Source organism: Eschscholzia californica, unplaced genomic scaffold (genome assembly GCF_041429995.1).
Source record: "Eschscholzia californica isolate CP2 unplaced genomic scaffold, dmEscCali1.0.p SCAF_1, whole genome shotgun sequence".
NCBI classification, from domain to species: domain Eukaryota; kingdom Viridiplantae; phylum Streptophyta; class Magnoliopsida; order Ranunculales; family Papaveraceae; genus Eschscholzia; species Eschscholzia californica.
This window is the reverse complement of record NW_028238198.1, coordinates 54,126,661-54,143,986: the sequence shown is the minus strand read 5'-3', so window position 1 is coordinate 54,143,986 and position 17,326 is coordinate 54,126,661. Positions and strand designations below refer to the sequence as shown.

Sequence of the window (17,326 nt, the reverse complement as noted above, 5' to 3'; positions counted from 1 at the left end):
GGAGGATGATTATCGAAGGATGAAGGAAGTAGCCAACATCCCATATGAAGGAGAATCATCCAGGAAGAAAGAGCGAGAGGAAGCAAAGCCCTCCAGGGAACGAGACCGGAGCAGGAGGTCAAGACCCGATTTCACTGCATACACCCCACTAACGAAGGGCACAGAGGAAATTTTGCAGATACTCAAGTCAAAATGAAGAGTAGTGCTGCTCAACCTAATGACGATAAAGAGGAGTTCCGCACCAGAGACATGACCGCATGGTGTGCTTTTCATCGATGATACGGTCACAACACTGAAAGTTGTAGACATCTTAAGAACCTCATAGAAGAAATGGTAAGAAAAAGTAAGCTAGACAAGTACATCCAGAAAGAGCAATAATCTTCTGAATATAAGAACAAAAGGTCAACTAGCAAAGGAGAAACTAGATCGGAACTGGACACCAACATATAGTCCACGAGCTCCAGGAAGATAGCCAAAGGACCAGAAGAGAATGCCGGAGTAATAGGCAACATCAATACCATCGTTGGGGGACCAACCCTTAGCGGAAGCACCAATGGGGAAAAACGCAGATACGCCAACGAGGCAAAAAACACGCCAACCTTGTTCATCAAGCCTAGCGAGGAAACACCACCCATCACCTTCACTAATGATGGCTTGGTGGGGGTAATTACCCCACACACAGACCTGATGGTAATAACAGCGGTGGTGCCAAATTGGTATGTCGGACGCATCCTAGTCGACACAGGAAGCTCAACCGAAGTCAGGAGTCGTACGTGCTTTCGAAAGTTCGGGGTAGAAGCCGATGGAACGACGTCGCTACCCATGCTGATAGAAGAGGGGGAGGTAAAAAAGGCTATAATGCTAAACTTCACCATAGTCGACTACCCATGCATAACTTGTTCATTAGATGTTGAATTTTGCTTAAACTTATATATCTACAAAGGATATTTCATTCTCTTTCTAGCAATCAACTTACAATATATTTTTTTAGAAAAACAACTTAGCATAAAGTGCTTTTTTCTCTCCAAATTGGGGTTGTAATTCTTGTAAATTCAGATTGCAGAATGCTAATTGCAAACTTGATTTGCAGATAGCAATCTTGGTTTATATAAATTGCAAACTAGATCCGCCAAATGGAATCCTAGTTTGCAGAACCTGCAAACTTGATGTGCAGATCTTGCAAAGTCGATTTGGGGAATGCAATCAAACTCAGTTTGATAATCGATTTCTTCACCAATCTGTTGTTAGAAATGCAAAAATGATCATAACTAAAATAGATCTGAAAATCGAGCATACAACAAGCAAAGATCAAAACCTACACTTCATCTTCTATAGTACAAAAAAAAGGGATATAAAAAAGAGAGAGAAACAGAGAGAGAGAGAGAGAGAGAGAGAGAGAGAGAGGGCAATGGTGGTTGGAAGTTGTGGTGGTAAAATGGATAGAGAAGATGAATATTAAGGGGCAATGTTTGATCAAGTTAGTTTTTGGGATAAAAAATAATATGTTCGTACAAAAAACACATGAATTCCCTAGAGAGTTTATTTCTCGGAGATTATTCTTTATTCCCCAAAGCCACATCCATGTAACTCTAGCATCTCCCATGTACTATACTCGTAGGCTTCTTTACTTTTGGCTCTCTTTCATATCTTAGTTGATATTTTGAATTTTTGACATAGAGAGAACAAGAGATATAGTCCAGATTAAGTGAGAAACAGACTTAGACATGATCAGCACACACAAACCAAACACCTTCTCATCTTTCAATCAATCCTCATTTTTTTATTAGTCATGTTTACTCGTCATGGTTACCTCGTTTGTCGTTCATTTAGTCATCGGTGTAATTTATTATCCTATCGCCGACCAGCATCCGTTCTTGTTGATCTTTAGCCGGCCTAACGTTGGTTGTTTTTGGTCTTCAATCAGACCAATCTCATGTAGCATCTTATTACACCCATGTGTCATTGATACCTAGGGCCCAGGTATGCATAAACGAGCTCACTGCTCGACATCACGTCTTAAGGGCCTATCTCCCTCTGCTTCTAAGATTTATGGTATTAATCTTGTTTTACCCTTCACCCCCAAGGTACTGTATACGGGATAAGTACTTTTGTAGTTCTCACACATTATAGGTTTCAACAAAAAAAAACTCTTTATAGGTTGTCTATTTTGAAAACTGTTATAATTAAAAGTCGCGGAAGCTATCGAACCTATCCTACAAATTGATCCGACTACGAAAATTAATCGAGAAGCTATGCCAAAACTAAATATGCAAACAGAAATTAATGAGGTTCGGCCTTAAAGCCTATGTCCTCGGGCGAACAAGAAATCTTTATTGAAGGATAGATGAAGACGACTCACACAACCCGCAAGTTCGTCCCAAGATGGTACCGTATAGAATTTAACCTTCTATACTAGATCTTCGACAACCGAGAAATTAAACACCGCTCAAAACTATGAACCAAATTTCTCTCTTACTTGCTCTCTTTCTCTCTCTAGCTCTCTAAAGAAGAGTTGTTGTTGAGTAGTTGTGTTGGTGTGTTGAGTAATGTTTTACAAAGCACTTAACCCCTTTTTATATTATTATAAGTCGGTGGGAATTGAACCAAAATTGGAAACCAATTTGGTATGCATCCACCGACCTCAATTTTGGAAAGCTTAGCTTGGCGGTTTCTATCCAATTTAGAAACCAGATTGAATAGCTTTTAGAAACCAAACCGCCTCTCACCTCTTCACCAAACCACATCAAACCGCCTCTCACAATTCTCCACCTCGTACACAATTTGATATGCTTCAAATTTTGGACGAACACCAGGATACTCCTTGTAAGACATATCTGCTTCTTGTAACTTCATCCCACTACACCATATGACCATGGCTGCCTACGTACCCTTTTATGGGATCAAGCCTACCGTAGTTCTACCAACCCTTCACATAAAGATTATCTTGTCGCCATTACGCCCTTTCGGGCAACTTAACACGAGCCGATTTGTAGCAATTTCAGGCAATGCTGAAACTTGCTACACGTCACCACTTTAGTCAACATGTCCGCGGGATTCTCATCTGTGTGTACCTTCATAAGAGAAACATCACCTTCCTCTATGACATCTCGTACAAAGTGATACCTGACATCGATATGCTTAGTGCGAGCATGATGAACCTGATTCTTCGCCAAGTGGATCGCACTTTGACTATCACACCATACATCTACGTACTCCTGCTTAACCCCTAGATCATCCAGAAGACCCCACAACCACAATGCTTCCTTCACACCCTCGGCCATAGCCATATACTCGGCCTCCGTAGTAGATAACGCAACTGTAGATTGTAACATCGATCGCCAACTAACTGGAGCACCATGTACCCTAAATACATAACCAGTAGTAGATCGTCTTCTATCTAGATCGCCAGCATAATCTGAGACAACATAACCGCTTACCTGACATGTGTCTCCACCAAAGCACAAACCCGTATCAACAGTACCCTTCAAGTACCTCAAGACCCACTTCACAGCTTCCCAATGTGTCTTCCCCGGGTTTGCCATAAACCTACTAACCACACTGACCGCCTGTGAAATGTCCGGACGAGTACACACCATAGCGTACATCAAACTGCCAACTGCACTAGCATACGGTGCACGATCCATATGATCCTTCTCCACCGTAGTAGTGGGAGATTGTTTTCCCGAGAGCCTGAAGTGTGGTGCCAAAGGTGTTGACACCGCCTTCGCATTCTGCATCCCGAATCGAGAAACTACTCGTTCGATGTAACCTTTCTGATTCAAGTACAGTTTCTTACTTGACCGCTCTCTCTTAATCTTCATTCCCAGTATCTTCTTTGCAGCGCCCATGTCTTTCATCTCAAACTCTTGACTGAGTTGAGATTTCAACTTATCTATCTCCACCATGCTTCGAGAAGCAATAAGCATGTCATCCACATACAAAAGGAGATAAATAAAGTCACCTTCGCGAAGCTTCTTGATGTATACACAACAATCATAGTCACTTCTGCGAAAACCATGCTTTAGCATGAAAAAATCAAATCGTTTGTACCATTGGCGAGGGGATTGTTTCAATCCTTAAAGAGACTTCCTCAAACGACATACTTGATTTTCTTTACCCTCAACCTTGTATCCCTCAGGTTGAGCCATATAAATTTCTTCTTCCAAATCACCGTGCAAGAAGGCGGTTTTAACATCGAGTTGTTCCAGCTCAAGATCACTGTGAGCAACAATACTCAATAGCACCCGAATAAAATTATGTTTCACGACTGGTGAGAAAATCTCATTGTAGTCGACCCCTTCTTTCTGTGCATAACCCTTGGCCACTAGTCTTGCCTTATACCTTGTACCCTTGATTTCGGAAGAATCCTCTTTCTTCTTGTACACCCATTTACAACCAATAACAGACTTACCTTTGGGCAATGGGACAACCTCCCATGTCTTGTTCTTGTGAAGAGACTCCATCTCTTCTTGCATAGCAACCAACCAACTCTCTCTTTCCTCCGCGGTAATAGCTTGTTTGAAGGTGACCGCCTCGTCGTCTTCCACCGAGAGTGCATATTCAACCACATTTGCCTGCCCGTAATGCCTAAGAGGTTTGTCTGACCCTAACCTCTGTACCGGCTTATATAACCGTTTTGGCCTAGTGTGTACCGAAACATCCTGCTGTTGTTGTTGTAAAACTTGTGTACCTTCCCCTTGAACCTCCTAATAATCGGGTTCATCAATTTTCTCATTCTGAGTATTATCCTGATGCTCCACCTGATCATGATTCCTAGAAACCCGTTGGTCTTCGGCTTCTACTTCCACTACTTGAGCTTTAGTAGACCCAACATCACCACAGCTAGGCACTGTAGCTTTCGCCATAGCTACAATAGATGACTCATCAAACACCACATCTCTGCTGATTACAAACTTCTTGTCTTCCGTACACCATAGCCGATAACCCTTGACTCCTGTAGCATATCCTAAGAAAATTGCCTTCTTTGCTCTATTGTCAAGTTTGTTACCTTTAACATGGTAATAGGTCGTACAACCGAAAACCCTAAGTCTCCCGTAATCTACATGTTCACCTGACCACACCTCGTAAGGTACGCCGTCATCTAAAGAAGAATGTGGAGACCTGTTCACAATATAACAAGCTGTAGCAACAAATTCTGCCCACCATTCTACGCCTAATCACGAATTGGAGCGCATGCATCTAGCCTTCTCAAGTAGTGTACGGTTCAATCTCTCTGCGACTCCATTCTGCTGAGGTGTGTTTACTACTGTCCAATGCCTCACAATGCCATCCTGATTACAAAACTCCTTGAATGCCCCATCCGTGTACTAGGTCCCATTATACGATCTTAACGTCTTCAGCTTTCGACCAGTTTTTTTCTCAACCATTGCTTTCCACACCAGGAATGTGTTGAATACCTCATTCTTATGCTTCAGAAAATAAAGCCAGACAAATCTCGAATGATCATCAACGAATGTAACAAAATACCTGGAACACCTTTGGAAGGTAACTTTGCCGGTCCCCAGACAATCGGTATGTACGTAGTCTAATACCTCTTTGCTCCTGTGCTTGCTTGTAGAGAACGTCACCCTGTGTGCCTTCCCGAACACACAATGCTCACAAAACTCCATGCAAGGCTTCTTCATGTCCTTCAACAAGCCTTTCCCGCACATCAAAGATAGACCCTTTTCTGACATATGCCCAAGGCGCATATGCCAAAGCCTCGTACTAGCCGTTGGATCCCTTCCACTGATTCCTACTACTACTACATCTCCAGTAATTGTTGTCCCCAAAAGTTTGTATAAATTACCGTAACGAGTACCTCTCATTACCACCAAAGAACCCTTAACGACTTTTATGGAACCATTCTCTATAATTATCTTACAGCCGTTCCGCTCCAACACACCAAGGGAAATTAGATTTTTCCGCAAATCGGGTATGTGTCTTACGTCCGTCAATGTTCTCACCACTCCATCGTGCATCTTGATACGTATTGTTCCGAGTCCCACAGTTTTACATATACTATCATCACCCAGTATAATTGTACCACCATCTATACTCCTATAGGCAGTAAACCACTCCCTATTTGGACACATATGGTGTGACGCCCCTGAATCAAGCATCCACTTATCGGAGATCTTTTCAGACACCTCTGTTACCGAGAAACATTCGTCAGGGTCTTCTGACACATATCCCGCCTCTTGCATCTCTTGTTTTCCCTTGTAGTCTTCGTTCTTTTGCTTCAACTTTCTCTTTGGACAAGCCGCTTTAAAGTGGCCAAGCTCACCACAACTAAAGCACGTTTTCTTGAAAGAGCCTCTAGATTTGGATCTAGATTTCCCGCCCTTTCCCCTTTCATTACTCCTCCCCCTCATTACAAACAACCCTTGTGCTTGTTCCTTGTCTATTCCACCCGACGCCATACTGCTAGTAGCAACCTTTCGAAGGTCATCCGCTAATAGCGAATTTCTCGTCTCTTCCATGCTTAGACTATCACCAACAAGCATCAAAGTTTGAACAAGGTTCTCATAGGATTTAGGCAATGAAAGTAACAATATGAGGGCTTGGTCCTCATCCTCAACCTTAACATCAATATCCTTCAAATCTGAGATAATCCTGTCAAACCTATTCACATATTCCTGAATAGAAGAACCCTCTTCCATTCTACATGTGAATAATTTGGATTTTAAGTAGACCCGATTCGTTAAAGTTTTCGTCATGAAATTGCTTTCTAGCTTTAACCACACACTCGTCGCCGTTGTTTCTCCGTCTACTAGGAACGCCACGTCCCTCTCAAGACACAACATAATGGTAGCCCGTGCTTCGAGATCTAACTCCTCCCAATCCTCATCTGACATATCTCCTGGTTTCTTTCCCGCCAACGTCTTGTGTAATTTCTGCGAGATTAGCAGATTCTTCATCTGCATCCGCCAATAAGAAAAATCGTTTTTCCCATTGAACTTCTCTATCTCATATTTCCCTGATTTGACCGTACCACTTCTCGATCCCATCTTCTCTTCGTTCAATCTCAACAAGGCTCTGGTACCAATTGTTGGAACTAAAAGTCGCGGAAGCTATCGAACCTATCCTAGAAATTGATCCGACTACGAAAATTAAACGAGAAGCTATGCCAAAACTAAATATGCAAACAGAAATTAACGAGGTTCGGCCTTAAAGCCTACGTTCTCGGGCGAACAAGAAATCTTTATTGAAGGATAGATGAAGACGACTCACACAACCCGCAAGTTCGTCCCAAGATGGTACCGTATAGAATTTAACCTTCTATACTAGATCTTCGACAACCGAGAAATTAAACACCGCTCAAAACTATGAACCAAATTTCTCTCTTACTTGCTCTCTTTCTCTCTCTAGCTCTCTAAAGAAGGGTTGTTGTTGAGTAGTTGTGTTGGTGTGTTGAGTAATGTTTTACAAAGCACTTAACCCCTTTTTATATTATTATAAGTCGGTGGGAATTGAACCAAAATTGGAAACCAATTTGGTATGCATCCACCGACCTCAATTTTGGAAAGCTTAGCTTGGCGGTTTCTATCCAATTTAGAAACCAGATTGAATAGCTTTTAGAAACCAAACCGCCTCTCACCTCTTCACCAAACCACATCAAACCGCCTCTCACAAAAACCTTGGTAATCAAATAGCTTCTCTCACTTTCTATCCTATCTCCTTAGCATGTTCACCACCACCCTTGTTCGCAATTATTTACGATCTTTGGCTTAGTTCGGTATTTATATCCATGCTATGACAACGATCCCAACTATCAAGTGTTTGATTCGTTTCGTTTATTTAAGATTCGAGTGAGCTTGGTCTCTTTGTTTAAAGAGTATTAGCGGGATATCTCGGAATCACCTTTTGGTTCCTCCCATCGGACATCCACATTCCCCTTAGGAGTTTTGGGTGTCTGTTTTATCTTGCATTTATGTTAGGCACAAGTTTCATCTTTCATTTAACCGTGGAGGCTTCTAAGATCAAATTTTATGTCACTTTCGTGATGAATTGTCAGAGTTGCAAGCCACATAATGAAGAATATCTTACGAACCGACGACATTTTATGCAACTTTTCATTTTTTTTTAATTTTGATTTCCTCATTTTATAATGTTAGTAGCATAAAAGTTTAATGTAAATATCTTTCAACAAAAAAAGTGTAGGGATTTGTTGTTTGTTGCAAGTACAATATCCAATACTAAGGTGCTGTTTGTTTTTTATCTTTTTCAGATCTGAAATCTGATTTGAAACTCAATTCAGATTTCAGATGTTTGTTTTTTAATTTAATAAAATCTGAAAATGTAGTTGAATTAGATTGTGGTCTAAATGGGCTGAAAAAGAGCCCACATATTTCAGACTTCAAAAGAAGTCTGAAATAAAGACTCAAATGCTGAAATAAGTCAAATGACCCTTATACCCCCTTTGATTTCCAAAAATTCTCATCCAAATATTTCTCAACACCCCATTCAGACCACCACCAGTCAGACCAACACCACCTCCACCAAAGTCAGACCATCTCCACCAAAGTCAGACCACCACCACCACCACCGAAGTTAGACCACCGCCACCACCACCAAAGTCAGACCACCGCCACCACCAAAGTTAGACCACCGCCACCACCACCAAAGTCAGACCACCGCCACCACCAAAGTTAGACCACAGCCACCACCACCAAAAAACCCTAAAAACTCAACTATAGATTTACAAGAAAATAGGGGATTATTGAAAACTCTAATGTTTGATAAATCTTATTAGGTTTCAACAAAACCCTAGATCTTTCAATACAAAAAGCCCTAGATCTTAGATACACCATTACTGAAATCGCATCTAAAATCCTAGATCTTGGACCCCCTTTACTGGAATAGCATTTGAAACCCTAGATCTTGGATGTCCTAACAAACCCTCGCCGGATTTTCGTACATACAAATACAAGATCAGAAATCGGACTTGAGTATTCAAAGACCACCATGAAAGTTCAGAAGAAGTTCATTCTTCATCTCATCATTTCAGTTGTTGTCTTCTCCTCGTTTTCTGATAGGAGAGAGGAAACCTGCCGGACTTCTGCCGGCGAAACTTCTGTTGGAGAGAGGGAGGGAGATAGACGGTAGAAGGATGAAGACAGGGAAGATAGAGTTTAGGTTTTCTTTTTGTTTTTATATTGGACCAGGGAGTATGAGAAATTAGGGCTTAAGTTTGTTTGTCAAAAATAAAAACAGGAGTATAAATGTCAAAATTAGAATTCAGATTTGATAATTCAGATTTAGAAAACAAACAAACAAACTTCTAAAATAATTCAACATTTCAGATTCAGCGAATTCAATTCAGCGAATTCAGATTCAGCGAAATTCAGATTCAGACCAAAAACAAAAAACAAACAGCACCTAAGATAAAAGCTACTTTCTCAACAAAAAAAAAAAAAAAAAAAAAAAAGATAAAAGCCACTCAACTACCATTATAGGTTCCCTAGTAAATTTTAATGGACCAGGAGGTCGGATATTGAATTGGTATGTTTTTTTTTTTTTTAAATCGACTACTAATGTTACTCATTACAAGACATTGATACAACTTCAAGATGTGAGAAACACGACAACCGCCAACGTTAAACAAATAATTAACGGGGCTTAAACCCAATAATATAGAGCCTAAAGCACGACAAACTTTTCAATAAACCATAGAATCCATCTCCTCTAGGAAACGAACTTCGAACCTCCAGAGTTTTGGAATTTATCTCAACACTATCGACCACTTGTGCAACCAAGTGTTGACATTGAATTGATATGTTGACGACAGTATTAAATTTATAGTTGATGATGCTCTTAAGTTGGTCTATAGAGTGGCCAACATAATTTTATAAGGGTCATTTCCAAAGACCCCCTACTTTGTGACCAGCTTCCCGGGAAGCCCCATACTTTATCAAAAATACCTAGAAAGTCCCTTTTTTTTCCGTCATTGTTAAATATCCATTGCTCTCTCTCTTCCGTCTCATCACCTCTCTCTGCCAGATCATATCTCTCGCCATATAAGATCGCCGACCGGCAAAAAATTCCAACGACCTTCATACTTAAAATAACAAGGCAAAAGCCAACTACAAACGAGTACATGGCAAAAAGCAAACTACAACCGAAAGAAACTTGGTTGCTAACCAGGCAGTCTACAGTTTTATGACGATGTGGTAATTATCTAAAATAACAAGACCACACTATTTTCTTTTTAAAGATAAAAGCTGTAGAAGGCCCCCAAGGCAAAAAAGGTACAACAGAACAAAAACAAAGACTATGATCTCAAATCTCTAATTGATCAAGAGGGCGATAATCCTAAAGCAACCATTAATTCATCAAAAGGGCGATATCCTAAAGCAACCATTATCTTCAACTCGATGTTCTTACAGAACCCGAAGTCATCTAACATCATGAACATGTTGGTTTTGTTCTTTTTGTTTGTACTAAGTACTAACAGCAAGTACAACGGGTACAAATAGCTAGCATTAACATTCAATTACAGAACAGGATGAAGTAGAAAAGCAACAGAATTCACGGAAAAAATGGGGTCATACAGAAGAAGAATGAAGTTAAAAAGCAAAAGTATGAATTCGACTTTCAAAGATAAAGAGCAAGACTGATAAAAGCATCAAATCCAACTGGGCGTTCTCTTGTCACAACTTTAGTAATTACTTGCTTTAACAAAAAAACAGAAACTCATGAGAATGGCTCATCTTGTGGGAGTCACCTTTGCCACCCAAAGCTTCGTCAATATCTACTACCATTGCACCCATCAAGAACACGACCTCCCAAAAAAGAACACCACGAAATTCAGTTGCTTCAAGCCTGTAAATAAGAAGTTAGAAGTAATAGGAACACGTAAAGGACTCATAACTCGTGTCGGTTGTCCCAAAAAACTAAGTCTTTTTCTTTGAATGTTTGGATCTGACTCATCAAATGATAAAACATAGTATTTCAAACCGAATTAAAAGAAAAGAGAAAGACTGAAATCAGACTCCAATCGACTAATACTCCAAGTGGGAGTTGGAGAGAGAGAGAAGAGCAAAGAGTACTCAGAAACTTGCCTTGTTGGCGATGTTGTTGGATAGCCAATCCAAACCCTCATAAAGCCCCTCTCCAGAGGTAGCACAAGTGCTCTGTATGTACCTGAAAGGTTAAAGTGAACAAGTATTCAATAACATGTAGCATACAAATGAACGGAGAAGTTAGATGAGATATCTTAGGAATGTCATACACGAACGGGGAGTAATCTTACCAATGGCGCTGACGAAGAGAGTGAAGTCCAAGCTTATCAGTTATTTCCGCAGCATTCATTGCATTGGGAAGATCTTGTTTGTTTGCGAAAACAAGCAACACAGCATCTCTCAACTCATCCTGGTACCAGATACACGATATAAGTACTGACTATCGTTGAAGCACTAATAGTATGGAAATCTGAGTTTGGTTTCACTATATTTATTTTCAACTACTGATCTCATCTGAGAGCAGTGGTATAACTTTGTCACTTTACTTATTATTAAGCAGACAGGACAGGACAGGACAGGTCAGATCAGGTTCAATTTTAGATAAGCTGATTTATGAACAAATTGAATTTCAATATGATAAACAGAACAATTAGATTTGAATACCAAGTCACGGATAGAAGTAACTAGGCGGACAAGCAAATAAGATTTCAGTACATACACACGCCAATCATCTTAGTTAAACCACCGGGGGACAAATGAGACAGCACTAGTCAGACAGTTTAGAGAGATCCATTGAATATGCATTACTAACAGTCTAACAGTAACAAATTTGGATAAGTTGTAACATACCTCATTCAACATCCTATGCAACTCATCTCTTGCTTCAACAACACGGTCTCTGTCATTGCTATCGACCACAAAGATAAGACCTTGGGTATTTTGGAAATAATGCCTCCACAATGGACGAATCTATTAAAGTCAAAGGTGAAATTATCAACTAGAATAATCATAAACAGTAACAACAGAAAGGAGGGAAAAGGAAAACGTGATAACTAAATATATTCTTATATCCAAAGAAGAAATAACAGAGGACAATACCTTGTCCTGACCCCCGACATCCCAAACTGTGAAACTGATGTTCTTGTATTCTACTGTCTCCACATTAAACCCTAGAAGAAAATAGGTATTTGCATGAGTTGAATAGTTTAGCATATAAAGATCTAAAATGAACCAGTGGATCAGAATACATCATCCTCAAAAACAATGTTTTAAAAACTTTCAAGGCGTATACATCGAGGCGAGGCGGTCAGGAGATGCCTCGAGGCGTACGCATTTGAACTCGAGTTTAAAACTTTCGCATCCAAAGTCACCAGTTATTTTTGAGTTGTTGGGCAACACAAATTATTAGTATTTTGTTTGTTAAACACTTAAAACTTTATATTACGGTAGTAAAGTATCAGTACTATGCTATGCTTTTACATAATTGATATCATTTTCCTTCACAAAAATAAATAATTTGCGGCTTGAAGCGTAAAAACGTATTTTTAAAACATTGCTCAGAAATTCATAGACTTGGAGGTAATCACGATCCCCAAGCAACTGGATTTCTAATAAAAATTGTGAACCAGGATAGCATATTTCTCAAAAATTATTGTTAATCTTTTCGGCAATATATTGTTTAATTATTCTCAGATCCAAACCTTGTTTAACTTCTTCAGGATGATAATCACTGAAACAAAATCTTACCTCTTAACTGTTTGTCTTAAACGACAGGAGAATCAAATTAAGGAGCTAATTCAACTACATAGTAGCAACTAATTTTATAAAACCACTAGTTAAATTCGAACAAATAACAGGTAAATGAATTCATTAGTAATTCCGTAAGTAACTTACCAATGGTTGGAATTGTGGTAACAATCTCTCCAAGCTTGAGCTTATACAAGATTGTTGTCTTACCAGCAGCATCAAGACCAACCATCAGAATACGCATCTCTCTTTTAGCAAAAAGCCTGCTGAAAAGCTTCCCGAAAGACAACCCCATACTTCTATTTCACAATTGATCCTCCAAATCTGAATCTAGAAAAAAAAAATATGAATACATACAAGAAAAGTCTAAAGGCATGCTGGAATTGGATCAACAATCGGAAAGAAAGAAAAGATGAATATCAAGCAAACACAAAACCCTTTTCATAGATTTTTTTTGTTTTTTTAAGAAATCGATTACGATCTTACAAGGCATTGATACATCATGAAGATGTGATAAGCACGATAACAGCCTAATTTAAACCATTAATGAAAGAGGCCTATAGCCCAACAGATCTGAAAATTAATCTCATAAAAACCTAGAAATCGTCATTTGATAGGAATTTTGAAAGATAAATGCATAATTATAACAGATCCAATTCAGTCTGAAGCAGTTGATCATCAAAGATTTAAAAATCATCAGATCAATAAAACAACTTTAAAATCACAAAACGTATCAACAAAACGGTAAATCGATTATGCAACAGAATCAGATACAGATCATCAAACGAACAACAAACTGATAAATCAAAATCAACAAATGAATGAATCTAAGTTATCTCACCAGATCTGCGCTTCTTGGAGAGAAAGAGAGAGACAACTTAAACGGGGAAGGGTCAGCGAAGGAGAAGAAGAATTGGAGAGCAAATCGAGGCAATAAATATCTGTTGTCCGGTGGAATTCGGGTCGGGTGGTCTGCGTAACATTTAGCCAAAGTCGGGTCAGCAGGGAGATCCACGAACATGCTATTTTGTTTGGAAAACTCCCCGGGACCCTTTCACTATTTCTTTTTGGCTCGCATTTCAGGGTAAAAAAGAAATTTGGGATACAAAATTTTAGGGGGAAATTATAAATTTCGTAAAATTTTCTGTATACAATATTTAAGAATTTCAAAAGTTGATAGCCCAAATGGTGGATAATGTTGACATTAACACCAAAAATCTTCGAGGTTCTAAGATCGACTCTTAGATGAGGTAGATTCCACAGTTTATTTTTATTTGAGTTAATTCTTATTTGGCCCCCCTACTTTGTGACCAGCTTCCTTTATGACTCCCTATTTTATGTAAATTCAAATATGACTCCTTTTTTTGAAGTAAATGTCCTAACTGCCCTTTCGATATTTATTTTTTCAAAATAAAAATAAAAAAGAAAACTTAAATTCCACCCTCATTTCCCTCTCCCCCACACATATCTCTCCACGTCACCTCTCTCTCTCTCCAACTCACCTCTCTCTCTCTCTCCACTCACCTCTCTTCTCCGACGAAGGTCGCCGGCCAGAAATTTTTCGGTCGGAGACCTTCATAAAAAAAACACTCATCTCTCTCTCTCTAGAAACTCCGGTGAAGGGGTCATCCTTCACCGGAGATCCAGTCTGTTCAAGAACAGACCAGATCTCCGGCGAAGGACGACCCCTTCGCCGAAGTTTCTAGAGAGAGAGATGAGTGTTTTTTTATGAAGGTGACCGGAAAATTTTCCGGGCGGCGACCTTCGTCGGAGAAGAGAGGTGAGTTGGAGAGAGAGAGAGAGGTGAGTTGGTGAGAGATGTGGCGTGGAGAGATATGTGTGGGGGAGAGAGAAATGAGGTGGAATTGAAGTTTTGTTTTTTATTTTATTTTGAAAAAATAAATATAGAAATGGCAGTTAAGACATTTACTTCAAAAAATGGGGTCATATTTGAATTTACAGAGAATAGGGGGCCATAAAGGAAGCTGGTCACAAAATAGGGGGCCAAATTTAATATTATTATTTATACCTTTAATAATATTATTATTTATACCTTTAATAATCTAAATTCAATAACCATGGATACCGCCTCCTCTAACAATCGAACTTAGGACCTCCATAGTTTATTAAACTTGGGTTATTAAGGTATAAATAACGTTGTTAGACTTTGGCTATAGTTTAGTTTGGATATAGGTTCGTTCTTGTAATGATTTGAATTGGAGGGTTATAGTGTTTATCACATCTTTGGCTATAGTTTAGTTGGGTTATTAAGGTATAAATAAGGTTGCTAGGTATAAATAACCTAGTTTATGACCACATTTCTGCATGTTCCCTTACTTTTAGAGAAACACCCAGATGACTGATTCCTTTTTGAAAGTTTTCGTCAATTTACCATTCTATAGACTCTTTTCTTTTTTTATATTTCCTAAACTACCCTTTGCGAGGGGTCGAATTTGCGGGTCAAGAGGATCAGGTCATTGACCGGAAATCAAACCTTAACCTGTTTAATATTTTTGCGAGCACTGGCGACGTCTTTGGGCTTAACCAATGACAAAAGAGACAAAACACACGTGACTGTAAGATCCCTGGGACACCGGGATGGTGTCGGCCTAATGAGGCTCCGACGGTCAAGTCAGTAACTTGAAAAATATTGAGCACGAATAATAAACCAGAGTTCGAGTTATCGAGTTAAATAGGTTATCTGAGCAAGACGATTGTTGGGAGAGAAGGTGATACAACCGGGTGTATGTTTGCCTAATTCTCTAGTTGTCGTGTGAGATAAAGTATCTGCACCCCTTGATCGTTTGGAGAGAGAAAGACCAGTCCTCAGCTGCTTGACCAAGTGGTCGTCAGAAGAGAGAATGATAGTAGCAGGTCTTGGTCGCCTGCCAAAAGTTTCGATGATCGGTGTGAGGGAAAAAGTGCTTAGTTGATTGCAGGTAAATTGGATGCCGGGTGTTGTTATCCCTCATTCGTTGCCTTAGTCGATGACCAGATGATCCTTATATAGTGTTTCGTGGTCAACTGTCGTTCTTTGTTAACAGTCACCTGGTGGTGGGTTGGTGTCTTCAATGTGGTAACGGACGGAGCTGCCACCATTAATACGGATATCGTAACCCTTTAACGGGTATATTTGGGATATTGTCATCTTGAATGACTATAACGCCTTCCCAACGGATGTATGAAGGGCGGTCTGATGAGGAGGTGAGGGCGGATCTCTTTATCCGGGGTTGGATAATGTTGGCAACTATTTAAGGCAATTGTGCCCGTAGTGCTTCCTTTGTAGGAAAGAGGCTTCAGGTTGCATTTTGGTTGGTGGGGTCAAGCTAGTCCACCTGTGGATTAAATTATTTTCCAAGTATAAAAGGGACTAGGGTGCTTCTAAAGGCACCAAGTCGAAAGGCTGTTAGCATCCAACTCTATTAGCACCAAGCCCAACTGCTCATTTCTCTGTTAGCACCGTCCAATTATGTAGGCACCGGTCAAAGTGGAGAGTTAACCCTAACCTCTCCATCTATCTCTCACAAAATCACTTCCATATTTGAAAAACCTGAACCTAGATCAATTTGCAGAAACAAAACTAAAATTCTCACCATTGCTTCCAGATCATAATAAGCGACTTTAGAAACCACGGATCGATAAGGAGCTAAACAATGTCGATCTAACTAGTATTTTGAAGAGAACAACAAATTTGACTCTTCAAACACCACCCTCATTTTTCTCTTAAAAAAACTAAAAAAAGGAAAAGCTTAATTAATTATCCAGTGAGTTAGGAGGTATAATATCCTCCTAACTCACTGGATTTGAGCAGCAGCAAAGATAGAAAGAAAGAAAAAAAATTACCTGTAAATTGAATATAAAACCTAGCTACTAGGATTGGATAATGAAGTGGATCTAAAGTTTATTGATGATCAAGACCGAAAAACCACACCAAAGCGTACAACAAAAAAAGATAAATATCTATCTATCTAGGCTCCAGAGAGAGAGAGAGAGGGAAAGTAGTGAGAGTTTTTGAGAGAGAGAGAAAGAAAGTGAGAGTTTGAATGAGAAGACGAAGGAAGAAAGCTTTTTGGATTTTTATTTATTTTTTGGTGGGGTTCAGACTTCATAGAAAGATAGATCCAAAACGACTCCAACTGCTTATTTTCAAATGAGTTGAGTTACAGCAACCCTATCTCTCCGATCAATCTCATTTCCTTCACTCAACTTAATCTCTCAAACACCCCTAATTTCGCTTCCATTAGTGCTTCAAATCTCTTTGGTAAATTTAAAAAAAAAAGACCTTAAAAATCATCTAAATATCCACCCGGAACATACAAACGAATTTCCGATCTCTTCATTTGGGAATGTGAAAACCTCTCTGACTATCGTCACACACCCGAAGTCAGAAACAATTTTGAATGATGACCCAGTATTTGAAAATAAAAAAAACCCAAGTGAAGAAGAGATTCAAAAGATCAAAGAATGGTGGGAGGAATTCTCAAAGAGTCTAGTTGTTAAATTCTTGAAAAAAATAGATTGGGCTCCCTTTTGTTTTGGAAGAAGATGGAAGAAGCAAACGAAGGTGACAGTCACCCACATTAAAAAAACAGGTGCTTATAGAGAACTCGGGTCAT

The 17,326-nt window shown here is 39.4% G+C and overlaps 2 protein-coding genes across 5 annotated transcripts in view; one reads left to right on the top strand and one right to left on the bottom strand.

Moving 5' to 3' along the window:
- The window catches only part of LOC147567637 (uncharacterized), a 185,084-nt gene that overhangs the window by 8,851 nt on the left and 158,907 nt on the right, over positions 1–17,326 (top strand). The gene's annotated exons all lie outside the window — the stretch shown is intronic.
- LOC147567647 (ADP-ribosylation factor 1) lies at positions 10,447–13,791 on the bottom strand. 4 transcript variants are annotated; one of them, XM_086654257.1, is made up of 7 exons: positions 13,552–13,791; positions 12,858–13,040; positions 12,063–12,133; positions 11,814–11,933; positions 11,255–11,373; positions 11,064–11,145; positions 10,447–10,824 (listed from the first exon to the last, which is right to left on the bottom strand). In XM_086654257.1, exons 2-7 carry the CDS (start codon positions 13,003–13,005, stop codon positions 10,819–10,821), a joined length of 546 nt encoding a protein of 181 aa, XP_086510383.1. In that variant the 5' UTR covers positions 13,006–13,040; positions 13,552–13,791; the 3' UTR covers positions 10,447–10,818. The 4 variants fall into 4 exon arrangements, with proteins under 4 accessions (XP_086510383.1, XP_086510384.1, XP_086510381.1 ...); XM_086654258.1 differs by having other exon boundaries at positions 12,858–13,034; positions 13,552–13,745; XM_086654255.1 differs by lacking the exon at positions 10,447–10,824 and having other exon boundaries at positions 11,037–11,145; positions 13,552–13,687.